Below are 23,985 nucleotides of genomic sequence, written 5' to 3' on the forward strand. Positions count from 1 at the left end.
GACGTGGAAAAATCTTGAGCATCTAATAGTAATAGTTGAGTGGGTCATAACTAATTCTGAGCAAGGCGGAGGCTGAGTGAGTCATAACGGATTCTGGCCAAGGAGGAGGCTCGCGGGAATCGGAGCAAGTCAATGGGCAAGCTTGGGCCAGCATCCAGCCTCGCCTGTAAAGACAGCTTCTCAAGTGAAGGGCAGTGTCCGAGTACAAATTTGATGAAATCCATTTGACATCTCACGTGACTAATGTAATAAATGGAAACGGACCGCAACTGAGTCAATGCAATACCATCGTACTCTTCTTCTTCTGGCCTGGTCCCATCAGCTTCCGTTTCTGAAATATTCGACCCTTCGTAAACCTGCAGAAGAAACATATCAAAGTTTAGAAGTGTATAAACGATCGGTTGGATTATAAATTGAATCAAAATTAAGTAATTAAATTAATTGAACTTAGAGATAAAATCGAATGGAATCAACCGATTAAACTAAATAACCAAATATAAATTGAATTGAAAATAAAACTAACACAAAAAATTATACTTTTCGATAGACGAAAAAAACTAAACTAACCGATTAACAAAAAAAAATTAAAAATCAATTGTAAACTTCAAGCACCAACTCAAGAAAAGATTTAAAAAAGTCACATCGTTTTATATTTTAGTTGGTTCAGTTAGTTTCATTATTCAGAAAAATAAAAAATTGAACTTCTTAGAAAATATAACCACATTGAATTATTGTAAGAAAATAATTGAGCTGAACCAACATGTTCGATCGATTCGATAAGTTCGATTAAACCAAATTTCTACTTTTTCTTACATGAAACATATATATATATGCATATATATAGGTGGCTCTTGGATGAATTTAATCTTATGGTGAAAAGCATCATTGTGAAAAGTTATTTATTTTAAGTAGTGTTTGTTAAAATGAGTAAGATAAGATTGTATTAAGAAAATGTTGAAATAGTTTTCGAACCATATCAGATCAAAATAAGGTTGTGAAGGATTCAAAGATTTTTATCAAGTTGTTCGTTCATTTTTTAAGAATGTACTTGAGAACACAAGCGTCATTTTTTCTTATTCGTAAGAATCAATATATGTTTATCTAGAGGAGAAAAGAGATAAACATATTTGAAAAAATTTAGATAAAAAGTTATGTGATTTTTTTTTCAAAAGTCGTTAGATAAATTTAACAAATATATTGAAAGTGACAAAATTTTGAAATATTTTTCATATCTTACTTTTTTTATCTATATCTTGATTAACAAATACTACTTTAATAGCAAAGGTATGGATATATATATCATGGAACATTGATCATCGTTTGTCACTATAATCTAATTGAGACTAGATTCATATTTTCATATTTTTTCGTGTAGTCATTTAATCTTTTCGTTATTTCAATTACATACTTATATCTGTATTTTTTAATAAATTTAATTCCCATATTTTAACTTCTTTTCGTATGGCAATTTTTTTTGTTTCGATCATAGAGGTATAAAAAACAAAAAATTTAGCTTGGTATAAAAAAAATAAAAGTACAGGAATTAAATTAATAATGTTTCGATCATATAGGTATATATGATCGAAACAATAAAAAATTCAACTTGGAATGAAAAAAATTAAAAGTACAAGAATTAAATTAATAAAAAATACAACTCTATAAATATAAAAGAAAACTGTAAAGTGAAGACTTACCAGCCATATGACAAGATGCCTCAAATTAGGAGAGCTTCGGAGAAGACAGAAGACTGCCCGACGCTCCAACACATTGTTGAAATCTATGGTTATGAAAAGGTAATTCAAACTCAAACATAGAGTTGGCAGCCTCTTTGGTATCACTCCAGCAGCCAAATACTGATAAAAAAAATAACAAAATATCATCAACGTACTCGATCTATGCGAAGAATCGATTGGACAGGTAACAACAATTATGAAATTGTGGCGTACCTTGCGAGATTGGCCCTTGAGCTCAAGCGTATGGAGAGAAGGCAAATCAGCAAAAAACATGATCAAATTGCAAGTAGAACCAGCAACAATTGGATTCTGATCGGTGCTTTCATGCAAGCAAACCGAGACGGATGTTAGATTGAATGTTTGCTCAAAGGCAATGTGATGGAAATTGCCTCTGACGGTGGCGGACCTGAGATTGGGAGCTCGGATTTTAGCGACGGAGAAGCCGCCGAAGTCTAATAACTTCAGTTCTTGGAGCAGAGGCGAGTTGCAGATCACGCGATCAAACGTGTGTTGATCCATGGTTACTTGCTCGAGATGAAGAGTCGTCAAGCCTCGGAAGCCTTTGAAAGCCAACGGAGCTCTCAACGCACAATTGGACAATTTCAGAAACCCCATGTCGTGGAAGGAATACAACGAAGAATGCAGCTCGTAGCGGTCGCCTTTCTCGATTTCGAGTGTGATTGCATTGACGGAACGTTTAGAGAGATGGCGAATACACCGATCAAAGTCGCTAACACCCTGAAGATCTGATAATGGGAGTCCAATTAGCTCGTGCCTGGGAGCCGTATCGAGGAAGACGACGCGATTTATACTACACAAGAGGTGGTTTCTCACGGATGCTTGTGCTGGACCATTAGGGCAAGAACTGACTGCAAATTGATCGTTGAACTGAAGATGAGGATGTGATAGCCATTTGTTCTTCCAGTCCTTGGACAAGACGCCGGTCCTTGCTGCTTCTTTTAGCGACAATTTCATCAGAATCTCCTCCAATAATTCCACTGGTAAGTTCGACAGCCTGTCTACATCATCCATGGCGGTTTCGCAAGAGATTTTGTGCAATGTTCTTGGCTCTGTAAACATCAAAGTAGAAGACATTTAGACAGAAATCATCCTTACAGATCAGTGAAGAGTGTGTTGGTCACGATAATAAAAGAATCCCATACATATCATTATTACATAACATTTAAAATATCAAATTAATATAAATACATTCGTTCCAAATTAATTTTATATATTAAATAAAATTATACTTAATTAAGTAAATTTGAATCTAAATATCAAAATTAAAAATTTAAAAATTTACAAAAAATATTAAATTATTTTTATTATTAGCCCGACAAACAAAATTTTCAAAATATATGATCCGATGTTTGAAATGAATAATTATAGTATAGTTTTCAAAAATCACTTTTTTTCTTTTTTTAACTTAGTCTATGATCATTTCGATTAATAATTGATTTTCAAATCCTTTAACAATAAGGGTGTGTTTGATAAGGGTGAAAAATGGGATAAAATTCATTTTTCATCAAATAAATTTTTTTTTCATGAAATTTGAATTTCATCTTAATTTAAAAAATGAAGATTTTCTTTAAAATCAAGAAATAAAGATTCGTAAAGGGTGGGTAAGAATTGAAATTATGCCTAACTTTTCACCCCTAATCAAATATACCCTAACCGTCTCTTTACGCTTTACCTAAATTGATGAATAATATATATGTTAGTACGTATTTAAATTAATAACTAAAATACATACATATATATAATATTCAAAATGAAAATTACATATAAAAGTAAATTTTATACATACATTCGTCTTTGCGAGCTGAAATCTTCTTGATTTGTTGACTCTAAATTCTTGAACATATGAAGAATACTTTTTTTTTGTATCTTTTGCTTCTATATATATATATATAGTGCTAATTAAAGTCATCTCCTAATCAGATTAGATTTTTTTTATTTAAGAAAGTATTGTCCAACTGAAAGATCATTTAGAAACATTTCCTAATCCATTTAGGTTTTGTATTATAATAAATATTATATATATATATACTTATGAGTCTTAATTAGCCATCTCTAGAATTTTTATAAATGGGTCATACTTTAAGCAAACAAAAATCTATATCTATTTTACCAAAAAAAAAAAATTCTATTTCTATATATTAATCTTATTTTGATTTTGGGAAGCTTAGAAGCATAAAGATAAGTATATCTATTATTATTAGTTTGTAATAAAGATTTTTTTATTTAGAAAAATTAGATTTATTTTTCAAAATATATCTATTATTTTTATTTTTGTAATAAAAACAAGATATTCTTCTCTAAGATATTTATATATATATATATATTAGTTTATATAAATTTTAGAAGGGAATGTATGAAATAAAAATTAATTAAAAAAATACTTTTTTTTATATTAGACAATACCAATTAAAATATTCACAAGTGACACTAATTTAGGTTAGCGGCGTCTTCGATCAAGTTTTAAATTTTGAAACTCTCAGGACATAAATCGAGCTATAAGATGAGTAATACGCGAGTATCAATATAGTGGATTGCGAGTTCGATTCTCAGTTTACACAATGACCAAATGCCCAACTTGCGATTTAACTCTCTTGACGTAATTGAGAGCACGAACACCAAGAACCATGCAAGTGTCAAGAGCGATCATTCCAAATTTTAAATTTTGAACTCGAAATCAATTCAATCACAAAGTAAATCGAATTAACCCAATCAATTACGTTGGTTTTGGTCGAGTCTTGTCTCAAATTAAAATTTTATGCAATTATAATTTAGTCTAAAGTCTACTTCACACTAAAAATATGGATTTTAAAAAATATTTTTTAATTTTTAATTCTAATTTTATAATTAAAATTGAAAATTTTAAAAATATCAAAAATATATTTTTTAATTCATAGTATAGAGTTGAAAAAATAAAAAAATTAACTTTTAAAATTAAAATAATTTTAATTTTCTAAATTTAATCAATAAGGGATAAGATGGTAAAATAATAAATAAAATTTATTATTTATTATTTGGAGTTGAGTACAACCCGACCCGCGACCCGGGTATAAATAGGGGAAACCCCTTAGGGATTTCTCATACCAAACCCGCACCGTCGCCAGACCAGCCCCCTCCCTTCTGCAACGTCGCCCTCTCCGGCCTCCCTCTCCTCCGTCTTTGTCTCGCCTCACCGCAAGCCTCCGACGTTGATCGCTACTTCAACCACCGACCGCCTCGGCTGTTATCTGGCGCCGCATAGTCACTTGTCCGACCGTTGGTAAGATGTCCGTCGACTAGTTTTGCCATCTATATATATTCGCATTTTGATAGGTTTTTGCGAAAATTAAAATGTAGATCTACTAAGACCCAACCGTTAGATCTTTGTGATTTCAAACTTGTGAATGCACTTTCTTTTCCTGAAATTCTTTCTTCATACAATGTTTATATTTAGAGGCACGCCGCACATATAGATATCATACACATAGTTGCATCTATATGTTGTAGTTTCCAAATGCTGGATTATTTATAGTCTGTTTTAGTAAAATTTCAGTTTTATGTATAGATTTTATTTATTTATATTTTGACATTACTTTTCGGATTTTTTTTGGATGTTTGAGAAGCGAGGTGATCTCAGTCTACATATATGGTGACAGTAGTGGTGGCATTGGTGTTGGGAATCTTATTGGGGGCTCTGTATTTGATCCCAGGACGGCTTAAATCTAGTAATCTTCATATACTTCTTTGTTGACCTTTTCATTTTTCTCATACTCTTGTAAATTAGAGTATATGATGTTTTCATTCAATGTCTGATAATAGGGAAGTCATTTAATTGCAGGTAATAACAAAAAGGCTTGGGCATATGTAAATGACAAGGTACTTCTTTTTTATGCTAATTGACCCATGGATCTCTTCTTTCTCAGGATGTATTTCTTCAAACAGGAAGATCGCTTTTTTTTCATTTTTTTTGAATTTTACATTTTAGGCATCCAAAGCATACACCAGAGCTGAAGTGTCCTTGCACAACAAGCGGACAGATTGTTGGATTATCATCAAGGACAAGGTTTTATCATGCTTCATACGTTCAAAAATCACATAAAAGCTTTAAAGCCAGTGATACTAATGTGGTCAGACCTGTGTAGTTTTTTGCTATTTTTTTGATTTCCCATCTTTTGTTACCATCAATTTTGAAAATAATTGCAGGTGTATGATGTTACCTCATATGTGGAGGAACACCCTGGTGGTGATGCTATACTAGCTCATGCTGGAGACGATTCCACTGAAGGGTTCTACGGGTAAGTGTGTGCCTAAAAATGAATTTTGTGCACAACCTTGTTTTGCTGTTGTATAAAATTGCTTATTCTTTTATCCATATGTGTAAAATTTGGTGTCAAATTAAATGAACTTTTTTATTGATGATATTGTGGCGCAATTGGAATTAAAACATATCCAATGAAGTTGCCCTGCCTGGTCATTCTGGTGTTTCTGTTCTTTCTTTCTTTTCTTTTTTTTCCCTGTTTCCCAAACCAAAAATTATGAGAACTTCCATAACGGCTTTGCTTTCATATGGTTTTTGTTTTTACTAGTTTTAGTTTTGGAACCAATGAAAATGTGCTTTCTTTTGTTATTTTCTTAAAAGTTAGAACTAGGATTTTTTGATAAATTTCTTGAAAGTTGTTTCTGAATCCAGTTTCTCAAATGGGTACGCTCAGATTTGTTTAATTTCTGAAAGAAAAAATATTTTTTGGAATCATAACCAGTCGAGTCGAAAGAAAACTTAGTTCAAACCCTTAAGACAAAATGGTCTTTACAGAAAATATGGCCAAGGGTAGAGTTGCATGGATATCTAGAATTTGTATTAACCCTTGTAATCGTTGTTATGTATCATCAATCCAATCAAAATTGAGCTGCCTTCAGAATCTGTCATTTCTTATTTTTCTGACTCTGCTTGCTTTTATATCCATGTTATATTTACTACCTCTTTGCACCCATATGTGGATGCAGTCCCCAACATGCAACCAGAGTCTTCGATATGATAGGCGATTTTTACATTGGAGATTTGATGAAGAATTAATGGTAGTCGTAGGGAGCAATTTGTTTGTATTTTAACAGTAGATCACTTCCCTTGGAACTTCATTCTTCCCGGCCGTAAACTGCCATCATGTTCCTTCATTTCACATTCATTATGAATTGATCCCTTTTGTATTGAATCTTGGTAAATTTATTTGAATTCCATCTCTTCTGTGTTCTATCCAGTATCCTGATTGAGGTAAGTTGACTGGGCATGCTAGTAAAAGTGTAAACCCCATGGAATAAGGTTAGGATTCAATATCTAGACAAGGACTAGCATTAGAACTATAATTATTCCAAAAAATTAATAAACCAAATTAAAAATTGTTATTAAGAATAATCACAATTAGTATCAACTTTAATTACTTGTAAATTAATGAAAACTATTATTATTGATCACATATTTGGTGTTATATGCATTAATATAGTAATTTTTTGACCTAAATATGAAAAGTTAAGAGCAAAGTAAGGGAAATTCTATTCACAGCGGGGGTTTTACTTTTCGCAGCCTTTCCCGCCAAAATTTTTCATCATTTTTCAAAAATCCTATTTTACCCTTCTCATCCCACCATATCATCTTCTTTCCATTTTTACTCTGCACAGTCACTCCATCTCTCATTCTCTCTCATTATACCCATTTCTTTCTCTCTCACACCCATCTCTCCATCTCTTTCTCCTAATGAGCACACACACAAATATGTATATATATATACAAACATATACACAGAGATAATTTATTATAATAAAATAAAATTAAAAAAATATAAATAAATAAATTATTTTTAAATATCTGTATTTTAAATAATTATAAATTTTTTAACTAATTTTAAATTTTAAATTATCGTGAGTTAAATTTTTGATACTCAAAAAAATTTAAAATTAATTAATTTATCTTATTAAATTACTTAAAATTAGTTATTCAATCAACTAATTTAATAAGATATATATCTTTAAAAAATAGTTGAATTTATTTAAAGATATATGTATCTTTGTAAAAATAATTTATTAAATAAATTCAACTAATTTATTTTTAAAAAGATTAATTAATTTAATTTATTTAAAGATAGCTGTATCTTTTTAAAAGAATTAACTAATTTATTTATTAAATAAATTTAACTACTAAGATATATGTATCTTTTTAAAAAAGAATTTATTTATTTATTTATATTTTTTATTTTTTATTTTATTTTATTGTATTATAATAAAAAATTAATCAAAATAAAAAAAAATCCCCAAAAGCCAACTTTCGGGAAACATTGGGTTCCTCGAAAGCTAGCTTTCGGGGAACATTTTGATAGTCAAAAAAAATTTAAAATTAGTTATTTTATTTTATTAAATTACTTAAAAATACATATACTTAAAATTAGTTATTCAATTAACTAATTTAATAAGATATATATCTTTAAAAATTAATTGAATTTATTTAAAGATATATGTATCTTTTTAAAAATAATTTATTAAATAAATTCAACTAATTTATTTTTTTAAAAAAATTAACTAATTTAATTTATTTAAAGATGGATGTATCTTTTTAAAAGAATTAACTAATTTATTTATTAAATAAATTCAACTAATAAGATATATGTATCTTTTTAAAAAGATTTTATTTATTTTATTATAATAAAAAAGTAATTAAAATAAAAAAAATTTCCCGAAAGTTGGCTTTTGGGGAACCCAACGTGCCCTGACCTCCAGCTTTCGGGGAACCCAACGTTCCCCAAAAGCTGGGGGTCGGGAACGCCCCTGAAAGTCAGACCGCCCAATGCCTTTGAAACCCTCTGAAACCTGGGTTTCGGAGGCGCCCCACGCCTCCAAACTCTAGAATTCGGAGGCATGGGATGCCTCCGAAGCTTTAATTTTTTTATATTTTATTTTTTATACAAATATTTGAAAAAACTTAATTTTTAATTAAATAGTGCTAATTAACATTTTTTATACTTAATTTTTTATTTAAGTATTGCACTAGAATAATTTAATTTTTAATACAAACAAATACATATTTTTTACTTAATTTTTTTAATCTAATAATGGATTTTCCGAACCCGTGGGTTCGAAAAATCCATAGTTCCTCGAACTCCAAGGTTCGGCGAATATATGTTTTATTTTTTTATATTTTATATTTTATATAATTGTATTAACATATTTTTTATATAACATATTTTATATTAACATATTTTTTTATTTAAGTATTGGACTTGAATAATTTAATTTTTTTTAAAAATAAATACATATTTCTTCCTAAATTTTATTTAATATCATGTTGCCGAACTCCAGAGTTTGGGAAACACCATGTTTCCCGAACTCCAGCATTCGGGGAAGGCTAGCGTTCCCGAATGCCAAGTAGCCATTCACAAACATTCATCTCTTTAACATCTTCAAATCTCAACAATTTCGATTCACAAATACAAGATTCACGAGACACAAAAAATAGATGAAAATAAATAATCACACACTATATATATATATATACAAAGACACACATACATATATATACACGCACACACAAACACACAAATATATATATATGCACACATACATATAGATATATAGAGACAAATATATATATATATATGCACACATACATATAGATATATAGAGAGAGAGGAAGGAAGCTTGGCGGCCATGGCCGCCGAGCTTCCCTGAACCCTGGAGTTCGGGGGGCTCTCGAACCCTAGCATTCGGGGCTTTCAGTGTGCCCCGAACGTTGGAGTTCGGGGGACTTTAAGTCCCCCGAAAGCTGGAGTTCGGGGAGCTTCCCGAACCCTAGGGTTCGGGGGAGTGATTGATGAAGAGCTTCCTTCCTTCCTATATATATATATCTATATATATATGTTTGTGTGCTTCCTTCTATGTGCGTATATATATATGTTTGTTGTGTTAATGTATATATGTATATATAGGTGCAACTGTTAATGTATATAGGTGTATATATGTGTGTGTATTTTTTGTTGTATTGATATTTTTTTGTTGTATTATATACATTGGATATGATATTTTTTTGTTATAGTGTCTTCGTTTTGGAAGGGATGGGTGGCGGGTAATTGATTGAGGAAGAAAGTGAATGTAAGAGTAAAAATGACTTTTCAAAATAGGATATTTTAAGTATATTAAAATATAATTGCGAAGAGTAAAACCCTCACTGTAAATAAAATTTCCCGCAAAGTAATTTGTCTCGTGTTAATGGAGGCAAACGTGACTGACAGTAAAATTTAATTAGACATATTAATAGTCACTAATAAAATTATTAGTGGCCGTTTAACATATTTGACTCTCATTCATCTTTTGCAGCAAAAAAGAAGTGTCGCTAATAATAGCACTTTTGGAACCAAAAAAAATTGTTGCTATAGTATTTTACACCACAAAAAACTTCGTCTCTAATAGTACTTTTAGCGACAAAATGTTTTGCTAATTTTATTTTTGAGGCAGATTTATTAGTCAGTATATGTACTTTTTGCAATCTATATGTATGTTTTTTAGACAAATTTATTAGTTGTTATGTATACTTTTTCATATAACCAATTCATTGTCGCTAAAGATACAATTAGCGACGCTAGCACCTATAGCAATTATTGTAATTCCTTTTAATAGTTTTAGAGGCATATAACTGACTTTGTGAGGCACATAAAATTGACCCCAAATCATAGTTTTATGGCAATAAATGTCGGTATCACCTTGAAAATCTCGACGACAGGACTTTAGCCCATGCAAAGGGACAGCGTTGAGGGAGACAAAGCTATTTACAATACATTAGAGCCTACATTTTATGGCAGTTTGTGTTCGAAAAAGGCAAGAATCAGCAGTGAATTGATCCTAAGACATCGGTTCTTGCTGCTTCCTTTAGTGACAGGTTCGACAAGATCTCCCCTATTAGTTCCTCCAATAAGCTTGGTAGCTTGTTTTCATCCACGAGGGTTCGGTAATTAGGGTTTTTGCTTAAGGTTCTTGTGTTTTGTAAACATCAAAGTAGAGAAAGTTTAGAAAGAAGGGAAATGTTATACCCACAAATAAGTAAATACAAATTTATAATAATTTTATTTAAAATTAATAATAATGAATAAATTTATTATTCGTAATAGTTTATAATAGTTCATAATAGTGGATTAATAATAGTTTATCCACGATGTATTTTTTCTTGTCAATTTAAGAAAATTATTTGTCAAACTTAATCATGAGTATAACATTTTTCTAAAAGAATCATGTTAAGAGATAAGGTGGTTGAGCAAGCTTTTATAGCTCAAAACATAGGGTGTTTGGCTTACCGGTTTGATGACTTATGACTTGCTCATTTAACTTATAAGTTATTTTATTTTTATTTTTTTTTATTACATGCTTATTAAAATCTAAGAACTTAAACGTTGCCAACCTTATAAATTATTTTAACAGCATTTTCAAAAAGCTACTTCCCTTAGCTTTTTGCATTGACCAAGTAAATTATTAATTTACCCTCAAACAAAATATATATTTCTAATCTTTACCTTTCTTCATCCATCTATCTTCTATGTCGTCGTCGTCGCCAAACCCATCTGTGGTTGCTGTCTCTAGTCAAGACCATCTCCATCATATATACATATATATATGTGTGTGTTTTAATGTATATTGAATTAATATATGTAATATTTTTATTAATTTTATTTATATTATTTAACATGTCTATTTTTATCTTTTTATCAAATTTTGATAGTTTATCAGTTCTTTCAAAATAGACACATAATTATATAACTAACAGTTTAAAGCACATTTTTTCAAACAGATTATCAATTTAAACGCTATCCAACTTTTAAGTTTTATACAACTTAAAAACTCATTTTAAGAAAGGCAAGTGGAACACCCTCTCAAATACCTTTCCTACATATCATAACCTATATTCCTATCAAACCTGCAATCCCCTTATAATCTATAACAATTTTTGGAAAATTTATTTGGAGCTAATCTCAACTATCCTTCTTCGGATAAGGTGATTGAGCAAGCTTAGTAAAAAGTATAAATACCATGGATAGATTGTGGGAGAAAATTAGACCAAGTATGCTGCAAGACATTTTTGATTGTGAAGGAATATTAAAAGTTTAGTTTCTGTAATTATTGAAGGGTTACATACCAATTGATTTGTGAAATAAGAATTAGATTATATTTAAAAATTATATTTTTTATTTTTGATAAAATAAGAAATTTTATACATTGAAATTCCTTTATTCATAGACGTTTTATATTTTAGGAATTTTATAAGTTTGTTGTCTACTCTGGTTTGAAGTGTTTAGTAAGTAAGGGTTGGCATTACTAATGTTGTATTTTATGTCAAATAGTGGCTTGTGCTATGCCTATATTTCTAGCATTCTAAGCTATTAGTTTGGTGAGTAATCTCTAAGCTATTAGTTCTGAGATTGTTAGCACCACTAATAACACTGGAGTTAGAGTCAATTTAATGCATAGAGAAGTGTTCTTTTAGTCAATTGGGAGTGAGCTTGATCAATGTAGTTTTTCAAAAGAAAATGTTATTGGTACACCTTTGTGTACACCTTGAATTACATAAAGGTGTATTAATGATAAAAAAGTCCCTCATGAAGCACATGTGAAACGAGGGGTATTTTGGTCATAATACTCTCTTATGTAGCTCAAGATGTACAAAAGTAATATACATCTAGCATGATTCTTTTTCAAATATTTCCTTGAACTCTTGCATTGTGACGCTTGATGTATGTTTTAGCATAAATTTGTACATGTTTTTACATTTTTTTTTTCATTTAATAAAATTCTTATTTACACAAGAATAATTAGTGGGAAAAAATCTTTAGAAATGATATATAAACAAAAAATTTGTGTACAAAACACCAAAAAATTTACACAAAACAGAGGATGCTGGGCAGATGTGAAGAGAAATGGATGCTATTACACAGCTTTACCATCTTACACTAGAAGTATAATCACTTACAATAATTACACAAATTGATTGAATGGATACTGAATGAATAAATGAATCATTGCACTAAATCAATCAAAGAATTGATTGGCCAAATAAACTAAATAACAACTTCTCCTGGAGCCCTTGAGAACTACAACGATAACTAGATTTCTAGGCGTCAAATTTCTTCGGTTGTCGCCACTGGGCTAAACTTCTTGACAAAGAATTGATGATAGCGGCTTTGGTCTCGGCTCCTTTCTTCACATATAAACGCTTTCCTCCTAAATCTGTAAATTTTGGACCTTTACCTTTGCTTCTGTCAATCTGTAACAAAATGCACACTCAGCGGACCACGGACTGTGATATAGAATGCAGACCAAGATAGTTTTAGTGACATTGTATCTGAAAAGAACCAAAAATTTGAAATCTTGGATGATAGCATGATGTATGTATGGTCAGTGTGAACTGCCTAAACAATGAATGCCCAGTTCGAATGTTGGTCAACAAGAAGCATTTGATTCCCTTCTGAACGGGTCTTGAAACGAAAAGGATGATAATGTAAACGAGTGTCTATTATTGTATTAACCCTACCTGATATTACCCACCTAGGAAGAGACCTGTACCCCTTATTCATAAAGGGCGTTCCTCCTGCACAAAACTCCCCGTTTTGTGAGAGTCAGGGAACCCTTGATAAGGTCACAAAGGAGTAACCTGATTATTGCTACAGCTTATTCATATGAACTATTAAACACTGATTCCTGCAAAAAAAGGACGGGCCCTAGGCTACACCTTTATCGATAAAATTAGCTTTATGGAGACTATATCAAGTCATCATGGAATGTTTCATTTTCTAAAAGGAGGATGTCTCAATCTCAAATAAATACTGTTGGCGTGTTAGTCTGAAAGATTAGATAAACACCAAACCAGAACCATGTTTTGTGGGTAGTGAAAGGTCTTAACAAGCATACCTTGCTAATCCTTCCATCCTTCAAGTGGTATCTGATACCAGACCAATTGATAGACTGACAAAAATGAGAACGGAATGCGGAGATAGGGTACAAAAAATTATCTACCAGCATTGCAATGAATACCTGGTCAATCAAATAGCAGAAAAATTAAAGTGTTAGAATGTCATGATTAGCATCCTAATCGTAATATTATTATATTATATCAACCTCGCTTGTCAGAAACAAGAGTTTTTCCTCAATGTACCAGGTTGCTTTTGGGATGAAAGTTCTTTCTTTCTTTTTTCTCTCTTTTTTTGCTGGAAAGCTATTTATTTCTTTACTTTTAGATATATTCTATGGTAGTCTGAACATACTTTAACATGACCCCTTAAGGAAAAGAGGAAATAAATATTTTTATTTTAGTTTTTTCTCTTGGCTTGGAGTTACTTTTTAATTATTATTATTGTTGTTGTTACAGCAGATTACAGTTGATTAAATAGCTACTTATGTTACTAGAATTAGAGGGTCGGGTGGCACTTCCAGTGCTCAGGATTTTAGTTCAAGAGTTATTTAACTTTCACTAACAAACTTCTCATCAAAAAAAAAAAAATTCAAACAAAATATAAAAGAATACTGTAAGGGGACACATGGGAATGTTAGACAAGTTAATCATATGTACGACTGATGTAAGGCATTTACAGAGTTCCTGAAATGTTGGGGCGGTAAAAAAGAATGGTTACTGAAAAATTGCATTGCTTGTTTGTGCTTTCACGAGAAGAAGAAGAGATACTTACAAGACACCAGTTATAAGAAGCAAGGGACAGTGGGGGCGCCTCTGGAGATAACAAGTTGCATAGTTTAACTTCTATTCTTGTCAAATTCCACATAGAGAGAAGTTCTAGAAAAGTGCATATAGCTAGGCAGCCGGCTAGTGATAACCCTGAAAAACAGAACTGACAAAAGTGAGAACAAGAAGTGTCATGGCAGAACAAATAGCTTGAGCTTTTATTCGAAGTGCATAACTACTTTACATTGAACACAGCACCCCAAATAAGAACAACCAACAGAAGCCTTCAATGGATATCCCAAGGCTATACAAACATGGGATTCCTAGAAAAGGTTTATCATCATAATACAGGCTTAATACACATACACAGATATGGTTCCCTAAGGAATTGAAAGGGCAATTATTAAATCCTAGAGACAATGCTACTGAACTTTATTTAGTTTAAATCAGTATGAGACCTCTGCTATCCTCATCAGGAGTCTGCTTCTTATGTTTGAACTGTAGACCTACCTAGCAGACACAATGTTCTTACCCCGAGAAGTAAGGCCTGTGTCCTCAAGTGAATACCCTTTGGAATGAATTCTTAGTGCTGCTGCAACATGAATCACGGCCATGAAATATGGTGCAACAAACCCCCACGACAGATAGCAGTGGGAAGAAAATAAAGCACGGTTCATAATCCGGTTAACCTTCGTGGTATATGATTCCAAAACGAATGTTTGCTTCCTCAGGTAATTCCAGTACCTGCACAAGTGAAATAGTCAAAAAGAACCTAACTACTTGAGATGCCTGTCTTCCAGTAAAGCCATTCTGGAGTATGTCACATACCTTGAGAAACTAAGATCACTTGCAAGGGGGTGAGGAAAAACAGCAACTGGTGGCGATGTAATCAGCCTTTTATGGGCCCCTAGAAAGAAGCAAGGACATCCGTGGCGAAAGAATTAGTGATCTGGTAGCTAGAAAATGCCAAATTTTGATTGTAGCAATTCATTGTAACAGTTCATTATGGCTCTGTTTGTTTAGACATATTTCGATGTAAAATATTTTACACAAAGGTATTTCTTATCTTATTTTCTGGTGTTTGGTTTGCATAGTAAAATATTTTTCAAAAATTAGCTATATGTATGTATATATATATGTAAACATATATGTTCATGTATATGCGTGCATGTTTATCTATTTTATGTATGTGTGTGCATGTGCATGGATATATATGGTAAAATATATATTTTAATCCGTGTAGCTATATATTTTTTTCATTTAGATATTTTAATTTTTTATTGTTTTAAAAACACTCATAGATTTGCAATTTCGAGTCAATTGCACCTCTTAAACTTTTTTGTTGTTTTAATTACACCCCTGAACCATGCAATCTTGAATCAATTGCATACCTCGACAAATTTATTGAGAATAATGAATTCAATGGTGTAATTAAAACAAATTATTGAGAACAATGAATTCAACGGTGTAATTGAAACAAACAAAAAGTTCAAGGATGTAATTGATTTAAAATAGCATAATTTAGGATTATTTTTAAAATAACAAAAAAGGTCAAGTGTCTAAATAAAAAAAGCGTACAAGTACAGGGGCAAAAATATATATTTGGCCACACATATATATATATATATAAATGTATGTGCATGAAAAAGTATAAATGTATACATATTGTGTATATATGTATTCATTTATAGATTTATGCATATACATACATGTAAATAATTTATTAGCTTTGGTATAAATAGGAAAATGACTTACGAATTTTGAATAGGTAAAAGACATTGATTATAAAAATATTTTCCATCTTTTTTGTCAATCAAACACCAAAAAAAAGGAAAATGTTACACCCAAACAAATGGAGCTTACAAATGTTGGAAACAGAAGGAATGTGGGCATTGAGCTTTGCCAATCTATATGTTGAAAAGCCTAATCATGTGAATTCTAATTGCAGCCAAAAAAAAAATGCACCAGATAGAGCAGTTCACCACCAAAGCAGTAGTCTACCCCAGTCACCCGATCTTGAAGACCATATTCAAGAAAAATTTTATGAAAGGCAGTTGCAATGCAGAGTAGTTCATTGGGTATTCTCAACTAAGTCTTGCATAAAAAGAAAATTAAATTCAAGTTATGGGGAGGCAGAGTAGCCATTGCTTAGTGCAAAAACAGGCTGCCAAGCATAACAAAGAAGGTTTTGATTCTGAGAGCAGCTACTTTGTGCAAATAATTCCCAATTTAGAAACATCAAAACTAACAATATTCCCAGTGGCTAAAAAAATCCTGATTCAGTAAACTGGAAGCCAACCACCGGGGCAGAATTAGAAAGAAAATGTTTTTTAAGTCCAATCACATAAGGTTAAAAGAGGTATAGGCACCCAATCACAATACCAGCTATAGCAGCAAGTGTCATGTCATCAGAGTATCCCCCATCTCGGAGCTCTGAAACTACTCCATGACGATCATTTCTAAAATCATCTGCGCGCATCTGGAGAAAATACAAATATATATATATATATATATATCTTTATACATATGCATAAGAAAGAAGCTTGAGTACACTTAAAAAGAAAAAAAAAAATCAGAATAGTTTTGCAACTTTATATTGAGCACAGAGCGGTTAGGAGATAGTTGATACTTGCCATCATGCACCCTCCCCACAGAAAGAATGTTTTCCCTCCGGTAGCAAAACCCATCGAGCAAGGCTGCAAGAAAAATATTGTAACAACTTGGTAATTGCATGATTCTTTTGTTTTTCCATGTTTGGATTGCATGATTGTTCAGTTTCCATACCCTTCATGCTTCTATTCTCTAGCCCTATAAACATCAACTGGATTGCGAATGGATTGCTAATTAGATCAAAGTTATTCATTTAGAATTTTGGCTTATGAGTTATAAATGCATATTTCTTTTGGAATATAGCTTTGAATCTTTTGACACCTTATTATGCTTTAAGAATATAAAAAATTATTTTATTAGTTAACGTATCTAAACCACGTTGTGTCTTACTTTTTTGAAAAATATCGTCTCCCCATGTCCTTGTCCCATCATGTATCAGTAGGTTGGAAACAACAAAATGCAGAATATTCCCGTATTTGTATGCATGCATGAAGCATCAACATTGGAAATTTGGAACATAAAAGAAAATGAAAGTAGTAGATGTTATACCATATGATATTCATAAATGCAGTAACTTCCTAAACTTCCAGAAGGTAAATCAAGAGGGTATCCCGTTTGAATAAAAATCTGCATATGATTAGAACAAGATTGAGAATAGCTAAGGATGGAGAAAGGGTAAATCTGAACTAAGGCTACTAATTTAATATAAAGGAAATTACAGCTTTTATCTTAGTAATAACCATACCTCAGGGTTTTTCTCCATCTCTGCAGCCAGGGCTCCAATTGACCCAGGATGCATCCGAACATCGTCATCAAGAAACAACACATACTTGCTGTCTTTATGCACTCTCTCCACCCCAATCTGCACAACCAAGGATATGATGATCAATAATGGCATGCATGTTTACAGAAGAATGACCCAGCAAGAGAAAATATGTAAATGCAGATATAAGAAATCACCAGAAACAGTGGTTGTAGTTTCTTGTGCCATCTTAGAAGACTATATCAAGATAATCCTATCAAATGATTACTCATATATAGAAGCTTAATTTAATTAAACTCGGAGAGCATTCTAAAGGAAAGAGTCAATTTTTTTTAATCAAAATGAAGAACCATAAGATGCACGTGAGCAAACATGAGAAACATATTTAACTCCAACCTAGTCCTTGGGAAGAGTTAGCAGTAGTTAACATATCTCTTACCAACTGATTGTGAATTTTTTGACTACAAGTTGTTGATAAACCAGCTACAATAATCTTTGCGTCAACATCATCCTGGAAGCAATATGGGAAAAAAACGTCAAGACGGACAAGGTAGAAGAAACCAGACCTATGCTGCAAAAATAGGACAGTTTAAACTTCAAATAGACAACTTAGCACAAAGCATGTTGTTACTCAAATAGTTAGCATATAACACACATACATGACAGCAGACACCATGGATGACTCAAAATAAGCAAGCCATACACCAGGAATGCCAGTTCTTTCACAGTCTACACAACAACAAATTATAACCAAGCGCTGATATAGAAAAGACAACATGAAATACTAGTTCTATATAATAGCCAATACATCATTTTTCATACTGCAGATTTGCATCAACCGTTAAAACAACTAAAACTGAATGATATCCTCACAATATTTTAGAAGTCAAAAAGGAGTACATAATACATTTGTCATGCAACGGAAATGCTTTGGTTCTAAATTTGTTTCTTCTGAACAATCAAATGCATCTACTTTAGTTGCTAAATAATCAATATGCATTATGGAAAAACAAATACCTTGTAATCTGCTAGGACACTATTTACAGCATGGTAAGCGGGGTCTTCAGTACTTTCCACCACAAAAAGAAATTCCAAAGGACCACCATAAAGAGATGTGATCTGCATTTGGATATTCATGAACCAAAAACACAATGAGGCTAGCAGATAGTAATAATCTTCACAAGCAAGGAAAATAGACTACAAAAGTTTCAAATGGTAAATCTTTCAAAGATAACATATTTCGGGCAAAGCAATGCATGTAATCTAGAAAAAAAATATGTTGATAAGGTGCTTCTTGAGTATATATCTAATATAGCAGTAGCACATGAACAGGATAGAAACGTAATGCCCAATCTTAGCAAATAATTGTTAGTGCTGATCTTTTTTACTCTGTATTACCATACCATATTATACTTACAATGAGAAGTTACACCAGTCTTCAATTACAATGACTCTGGCAACATTTATGTGATAAAATAATTGGACTAGAGAATTAAAAAATATATACAACAGGTAATCTAGTTTGTTACTATTTTCCTTTCCAGCATAAAGAAGACAGAGAGAAAGGAACTGCTAGGTAACAGGTATTCTGTAGAATTCACCTGACTTCTCCAATTATGTAGATTGTGCTCTCCGAAACCTTTTAAAGGCATTACAACAGACACTCTTGGTAGTTTGACCTGATTAGAATGCTCGAGGTCATTAATATCATGACAAAGAAATGAAAAGCCATTGCCACCTTTTCTACTATCTTCTATCTGTCTAATCTGCCTCGTCCTGTCAGAGAATGGCAAACGTTATAAATCTAGAATTTCACCTTCTATATCAACATTATGGATGGTAAATGAGTCAGGAATGTAAAGCAACGATATGGCAAACTTCAGAAATCAATCTTAATACCTGACAAAAGCAGCAAGAGACCACCCAATGGCAAGAGTTAAGCAAATAACATATCCCTACAGCAAGAACAATAGGACTCAGATACAAACCTAATCTCATTGCAATGCCATACTAAAATGCACAAAAATATGGGCATAGAACTGAAGTCCGAGAATAAAATACAATCAAAATTGGCAAGATAAGATGTGTGAGTCAGATCAATACACACATCATGGGAAAAACTACTTAAACTATATTAATATTATAGAATAATTAAACTACCAGAAATGACCATATAATGTAATATAAAGTGCATTTTATTGTGCTTCTAAGCTGGGACCAAGTTAAACAACAATAACAATCACAAACCTTAATCTCACTAGCCAGGGCCGGCTATGTTAATTCTAAACCTCCATTCTATTCAGCATCTACATTAATTCACAAATATGCTAAAATTCATGATCAAACAGGTGGCCATGAAATGGTTAACTATCCAACAACTGAAAAGGCTACACCTCTAAAAGCACTAATATCTTTAGATCTTTCAAACACTTCAAGACAATATGCTAGGTCACCTTTGAGGTTACTGGTAAGTAAAAACAAAAAGAAGGCTGAGACCTTATAGATTTGATTTTACTAGCAGGAGAACAGGCCTAATTTAATATGAGGATAACCAATAGCGTGAAATAGCTGAAAAACCTACAACACAAAATCCTTTGTCTTTGCTAGTTGATTTCATCACATAAGAGCAGACTCTATTACAAGTACCATCCTTAAGAACCCAACTGTTTGTTAATTGTCATGTCCATAACAAAAGAATGAACCACCTCCAGCAGAGAGTGCTTGTTTTGTTAAGAGAGGTTATTTATAAGACTGTACAGATGGTGCAGACTTCACTCATGTTACAGAGAAAAAAAAAAAGAAGAAAGAAAATGTCAAAATAGATTTATCCATTTGAATATAAAGTGGTCATCTTACTATAAATTGAACAGACAACACATACATCATGCATAATATGAAGCAATCAATGACTACATTCCTTAACTAGTTATTCAGCTATTATTATTGCCTCACAAAAGTGATTGAGGTAACCAAAAACCGCAGACAGACAAACTAAAGATTATACAAAAACCACTTTATACCATAAGAGTAAATGGTCATAAAAGAGTTACAAGTGATACCTGTGGAAATTTCTGAGCCTTGAGCCTTGACTTAACATTCAAATCCTTCTCATATCTTATTTTTAAATATTTATCAATTGTGATTTCAACCTCAAGTAATTTGAAGACCCCAAACTTGCAAAAAATGTTAAATATCTCACAAGCTAAAATGACTATTACTTAAGCAACTAAAACCTATATCTTAAGTTCAACCATTTAGCTTAACTCACAGTACCACAATAACCAGTCAACTGGCCAAACATGGCCACTACTTTGGCACTTCCATTGCTAAAATTTTACTTACAATGTACGAACATTTTTCTGAAAGCCACCAAGAAAAAGCAAGGAAGACTTCATAATTCCTAAACCTACCCTGAAGAAGAAAGAAACTCTTTGTAAAATATGATTGTTTCTTTATCAAAGAGAAGGCACTTTTGGGTACTTAACTGGCTTGTTGGAATGATTAGCAAGTAAATTGCCAACAGATGAAAAGACAACTCAAAAACTTCTCCCATTCTGCACCAAAATATGTAAAAAAATCTGAAGATGACAAGATTATTTATCAATCATCTTTTATCAAGAACCACCACTTGGAGGCTGCTCAGAATTTGTTAGTCCCTTGGTACCTACGCAGGTACAAGGCTAGTCCTCTTTGATAGGTGCAAAGAAACCAGGAAAAGGATAATAATAACTACGGAAGAAGACAAATCCACCAGCATATTGACTGCTTTGTTGGCTGTTCACTCGAATTTATGAGCAATAAAAGCTGATAGAACAGCAGCAACACATCAAGTCTTAATCTAACAGACATCATAATGAATTAGCTAAACAATCTCCTTTTTATTGGCCTCGCAATAGCAATATTGGAAACAATTCATAATTGTGGCCAAAATTTAGGTAACTAACATAAAATACCACAAAGTTCCAGTCCCAGATCCTTATTCCTGCCTTTCCTTTTCCCGAAAGGTTCCCCAATCATGTAATCTAAACCTCACATTCTGAGTCCCTCAGATCCAAGGCTAGTACAAGATGCACATCATTATTCAAGGATGTTACGCGACAAATTTAAGAAAAATTATACTGAAATTTAAAATCCATTGGCTCACAGAAAAAAAAAAAAAAAGAGGTGATATAGACAATTTTTGCATTTTAGTATCTCTTAGTTGTATTTGGATCGTCAATAGCCATCCAAAGAACCATCATGTTCTTGTTTCTTCTTCTTTCTTTCTTTCTTTTTTGGCTTTTCCTAATGCATTATCAGAACGCAAACGCAAGCGTAAGCGTAATCGTCAGATCCAAACCGCACAACAATTAGAAATCAATCAACAAAAACCTCAATTTTCTCCGCTTGTCCGAGATAACAACAGCATATTAAAAAAAAAAAAGGAAATCAGAAAAAACATGCCTGAATCTGAACAAAAACGGCTAGACGACTACAGAAAGCTCTGCTGGCAGAGATGATGAGCGCGTCGAGAGAGTCCAATGGCAGCATTGTCACCAGACTCCTTCTGGCTCGCTCAATGTGTTCTGGGGCGAGAACGAAGCCGCAATAATGCCCTAGATTGCAGCTCAAATTACAGCCTCTTTCTCTCTCTCTCTCTCTCTCTCGCTCTCGCTCTCGCTTCTTCTATCAGATCACCATGGATAGGGAGGATTGAAGGTAGAAAGAGAGAGAGAGAGAGGTGAAACGTGAGAGAGCGCGTAATTTTATATTTTCGAAGGACAGGCGAGCGCTTTGAACGCACACCACATATACGAGAGACAGAGAGAGACCGTTAAGTTAGATCAACTAAATAAAATATAATCAAAAATTAAGAGCCAATAGATAATAGATTAGCAAAAGAATAAAGGGCTTGTAAAAAAATTAAAAAGAAAAATAAATGTAAAATATTTAAAAAATTTATCAAATATAATTTTTAAAATTTTATTGTATTTTTTATTTAAGATGAAGTGATCAATGTAACAATTGTCTTTACACGAGAGTTTTTTTCATTGCAAAATAATTGATTTGAGCTATAATTGTTGTCAAAAAGATAAGTACATTACTACAATTTCACCACAATATATAAGGTTAAATTTTGTATCTACATTTTTTTTGGCATGAGATATAAGATAATTTTTAAATTGCTAAAATTTATTATTCCAACTTGATATAGACGTATAAATTATAGGAGTTTATAAACTTTATAGTTGTTTATTTGTTAATAAGTTGATAAAATATTTGAATAAATAGTTTATTTTATTAAAAATAATTTGAACGTTGATTTGTTTATTTTTGAAATTGAGAACAAGTAATTTGGACATTTATTTGGTCAAGAGATAATATAATCGAGTTATTAAGGTTGTGCAATCTTATTGTATCATATTTCAATAACTATAGTTGTAGTGAGTGACCATATTATTTGGAATGTAAAGGCTATAGTTTTTTTTATAAAATAATTATTATTTTTTTGCCCTCAAGACATAAGTCGAGCGGTCGAATGAATAATATGTTGGTATTAATTTAATGGGTTATCAGTTCGATCTTTATCACGCGCAAAGGCCAAATAATTAACCTGCGATTTATTTTTCCTGACATAATTAAGGACACGAGTATCGAGAACTGTGCAAAGACAACCATTCCAAGAATTATTTTTTTTTTATAACTAATAAACTCATAACACACACAAAAAAAAAAAAGAAGCAAATTATACATGAGTAACATCAAGGAGTAAGAAACAAAAACATAGAAAAAATTAAACACATACCAAAGATATAAAGACTCAAGGGGTAAAAATCTAAAAAAAAAATTTATCAACTATCTAAGACAACTCGAGAGAATGAGCTATAAGTAGATTAAACCCAACCCCGAAGAGACCAAGGAAACTAAAGAGTATATAGATACATCACAATTTTTTGAATTAGATGAAAAAATTATAGCTTTTATAGTTTTAGTTTTTTATTTTATTTTAAAAATTACATCATTATTGATTAAGTGAGGGCATGAACATCGAAAATGCGCAAGGATGGTCATCCTAAATGAAGTTTTAATTATTATTAAATCATCAACATAAGTGACAAGTGTAAGAATAAATTTTTTGAGTTTTTTTATTTTATATATGTGCACGTGATTCAATTATAGGATAATTGTTTATTTTTAATATT

The 23,985-nt window shown here is 31.8% G+C and overlaps 3 protein-coding genes across 8 annotated transcripts; 1 reads left to right on the top strand and 2 right to left on the bottom strand.

Annotated features, from left to right (window-relative positions):
• Positions 1-50: 50 nt before the first annotated feature.
• Positions 51-2,765, bottom strand: LOC127805722 (putative F-box/LRR-repeat protein At3g58920). Its single transcript, XM_052342473.1, has 3 exons — positions 1,947-2,765; positions 1,695-1,853; positions 51-356 (listed from the first exon to the last, which is right to left on the bottom strand). The coding sequence occupies exons 1-3, from the start codon at positions 2,763-2,765 to the stop codon at positions 51-53; spliced, it is 1,284 nt and encodes a 427-aa protein (XP_052198433.1).
• A 2,081-nt stretch (positions 2,766-4,846) lies between these two features.
• Positions 4,847-15,516, top strand: LOC127806879 (cytochrome B5-like protein). Of its 6 annotated transcripts, none has more exons than XM_052344446.1 (6): positions 4,847-5,010; positions 5,354-5,455; positions 5,569-5,606; positions 5,716-5,793; positions 5,934-6,025; positions 15,162-15,516. In XM_052344446.1, the coding sequence occupies exons 2-6, from the start codon at positions 5,377-5,379 to the stop codon at positions 15,163-15,165; spliced, it is 291 nt and encodes a 96-aa protein (XP_052200406.1). In that variant the 5' UTR covers positions 4,847-5,010; positions 5,354-5,376; the 3' UTR covers positions 15,166-15,516. The 6 variants fall into 6 exon arrangements, with proteins under 6 accessions (XP_052200406.1, XP_052200405.1, XP_052200402.1 ...); XM_052344445.1 differs by lacking the exon at positions 15,162-15,516 and adding an exon at positions 6,735-7,511 and having other exon boundaries at positions 5,555-5,606; positions 5,716-5,857; XM_052344442.1 differs by lacking the exon at positions 15,162-15,516 and adding an exon at positions 6,735-7,505 and having other exon boundaries at positions 5,351-5,455.
• Positions 12,588-22,556, bottom strand: LOC127806880 (uncharacterized). Its single transcript, XM_052344448.1, has 14 exons — positions 22,247-22,556; positions 19,703-19,758; positions 19,405-19,579; positions 18,821-18,922; positions 18,243-18,314; positions 17,786-17,902; positions 17,590-17,667; positions 17,051-17,126; positions 16,813-16,914; positions 15,259-15,337; positions 14,963-15,174; positions 14,438-14,583; positions 13,665-13,787; positions 12,588-13,020 (listed from the first exon to the last, which is right to left on the bottom strand). Exons 1-14 carry the CDS (start codon positions 22,331-22,333, stop codon positions 12,868-12,870), a joined length of 1,578 nt encoding a protein of 525 aa, XP_052200408.1. The 5' UTR covers positions 22,334-22,556; the 3' UTR covers positions 12,588-12,867.
• Positions 22,557-23,985: the final 1,429 nt, after the last annotated feature.

Source organism: Diospyros lotus, chromosome 7 (genome assembly GCF_014633365.1).
Source record: "Diospyros lotus cultivar Yz01 chromosome 7, ASM1463336v1, whole genome shotgun sequence".
NCBI lineage: Eukaryota > Viridiplantae > Streptophyta > Magnoliopsida > Ericales > Ebenaceae > Diospyros > Diospyros lotus.

Bases quoted from the DNA above. Each gene is read 5' to 3' on its own strand.
- LOC127806879 (XM_052344442.1), top strand. From the start codon at position 5,377: ATGGTGACAGTAGTGGTGGCATTGGTGTTGGGAATCTTATTGGGGGCT. The intron at 5,607-5,715 runs GTACTTCTTTTT...TTTACATTTTAG, and splicing joins GGGCATATGTAAATGACAAG to GCATCCAAAGCATACACCAG. The intron at 5,794-5,933 runs GTTTTATCATGC...AAATAATTGCAG, and splicing joins GGATTATCATCAAGGACAAG to GTGTATGATGTTACCTCATA.
- LOC127805722 (XM_052342473.1), bottom strand. From the start codon at position 2,765: ATGGATGATGTAGACAGGCTGTCGAACTTACCAGTGGAATTATTGGAG. The intron at 1,854-1,946 runs GTACGCCACAAT...TTTTTTTATCAG, and splicing joins TCAAGGGCCAATCTCGCAAG to TATTTGGCTGCTGGAGTGAT. The intron at 357-1,694 runs GTAAGTCTTCAC...TTTCTTCTGCAG, and splicing joins GGCATCTTGTCATATGGCTG to GTTTACGAAGGGTCGAATAT.
- LOC127806880 (XM_052344448.1), bottom strand. From the start codon at position 22,333: ATGCTGCCATTGGACTCTCTCGACGCGCTCATCATCTCTGCCAGCAGA. The intron at 17,903-18,242 runs GTAAGAGATATG...TTGGTTGTGCAG, and splicing joins AAAAAATTCACAATCAGTTG to ATTGGGGTGGAGAGAGTGCA. The intron at 17,668-17,785 runs GTATGGTTATTA...AATCATATGCAG, and splicing joins AGATGGAGAAAAACCCTGAG to ATTTTTATTCAAACGGGATA.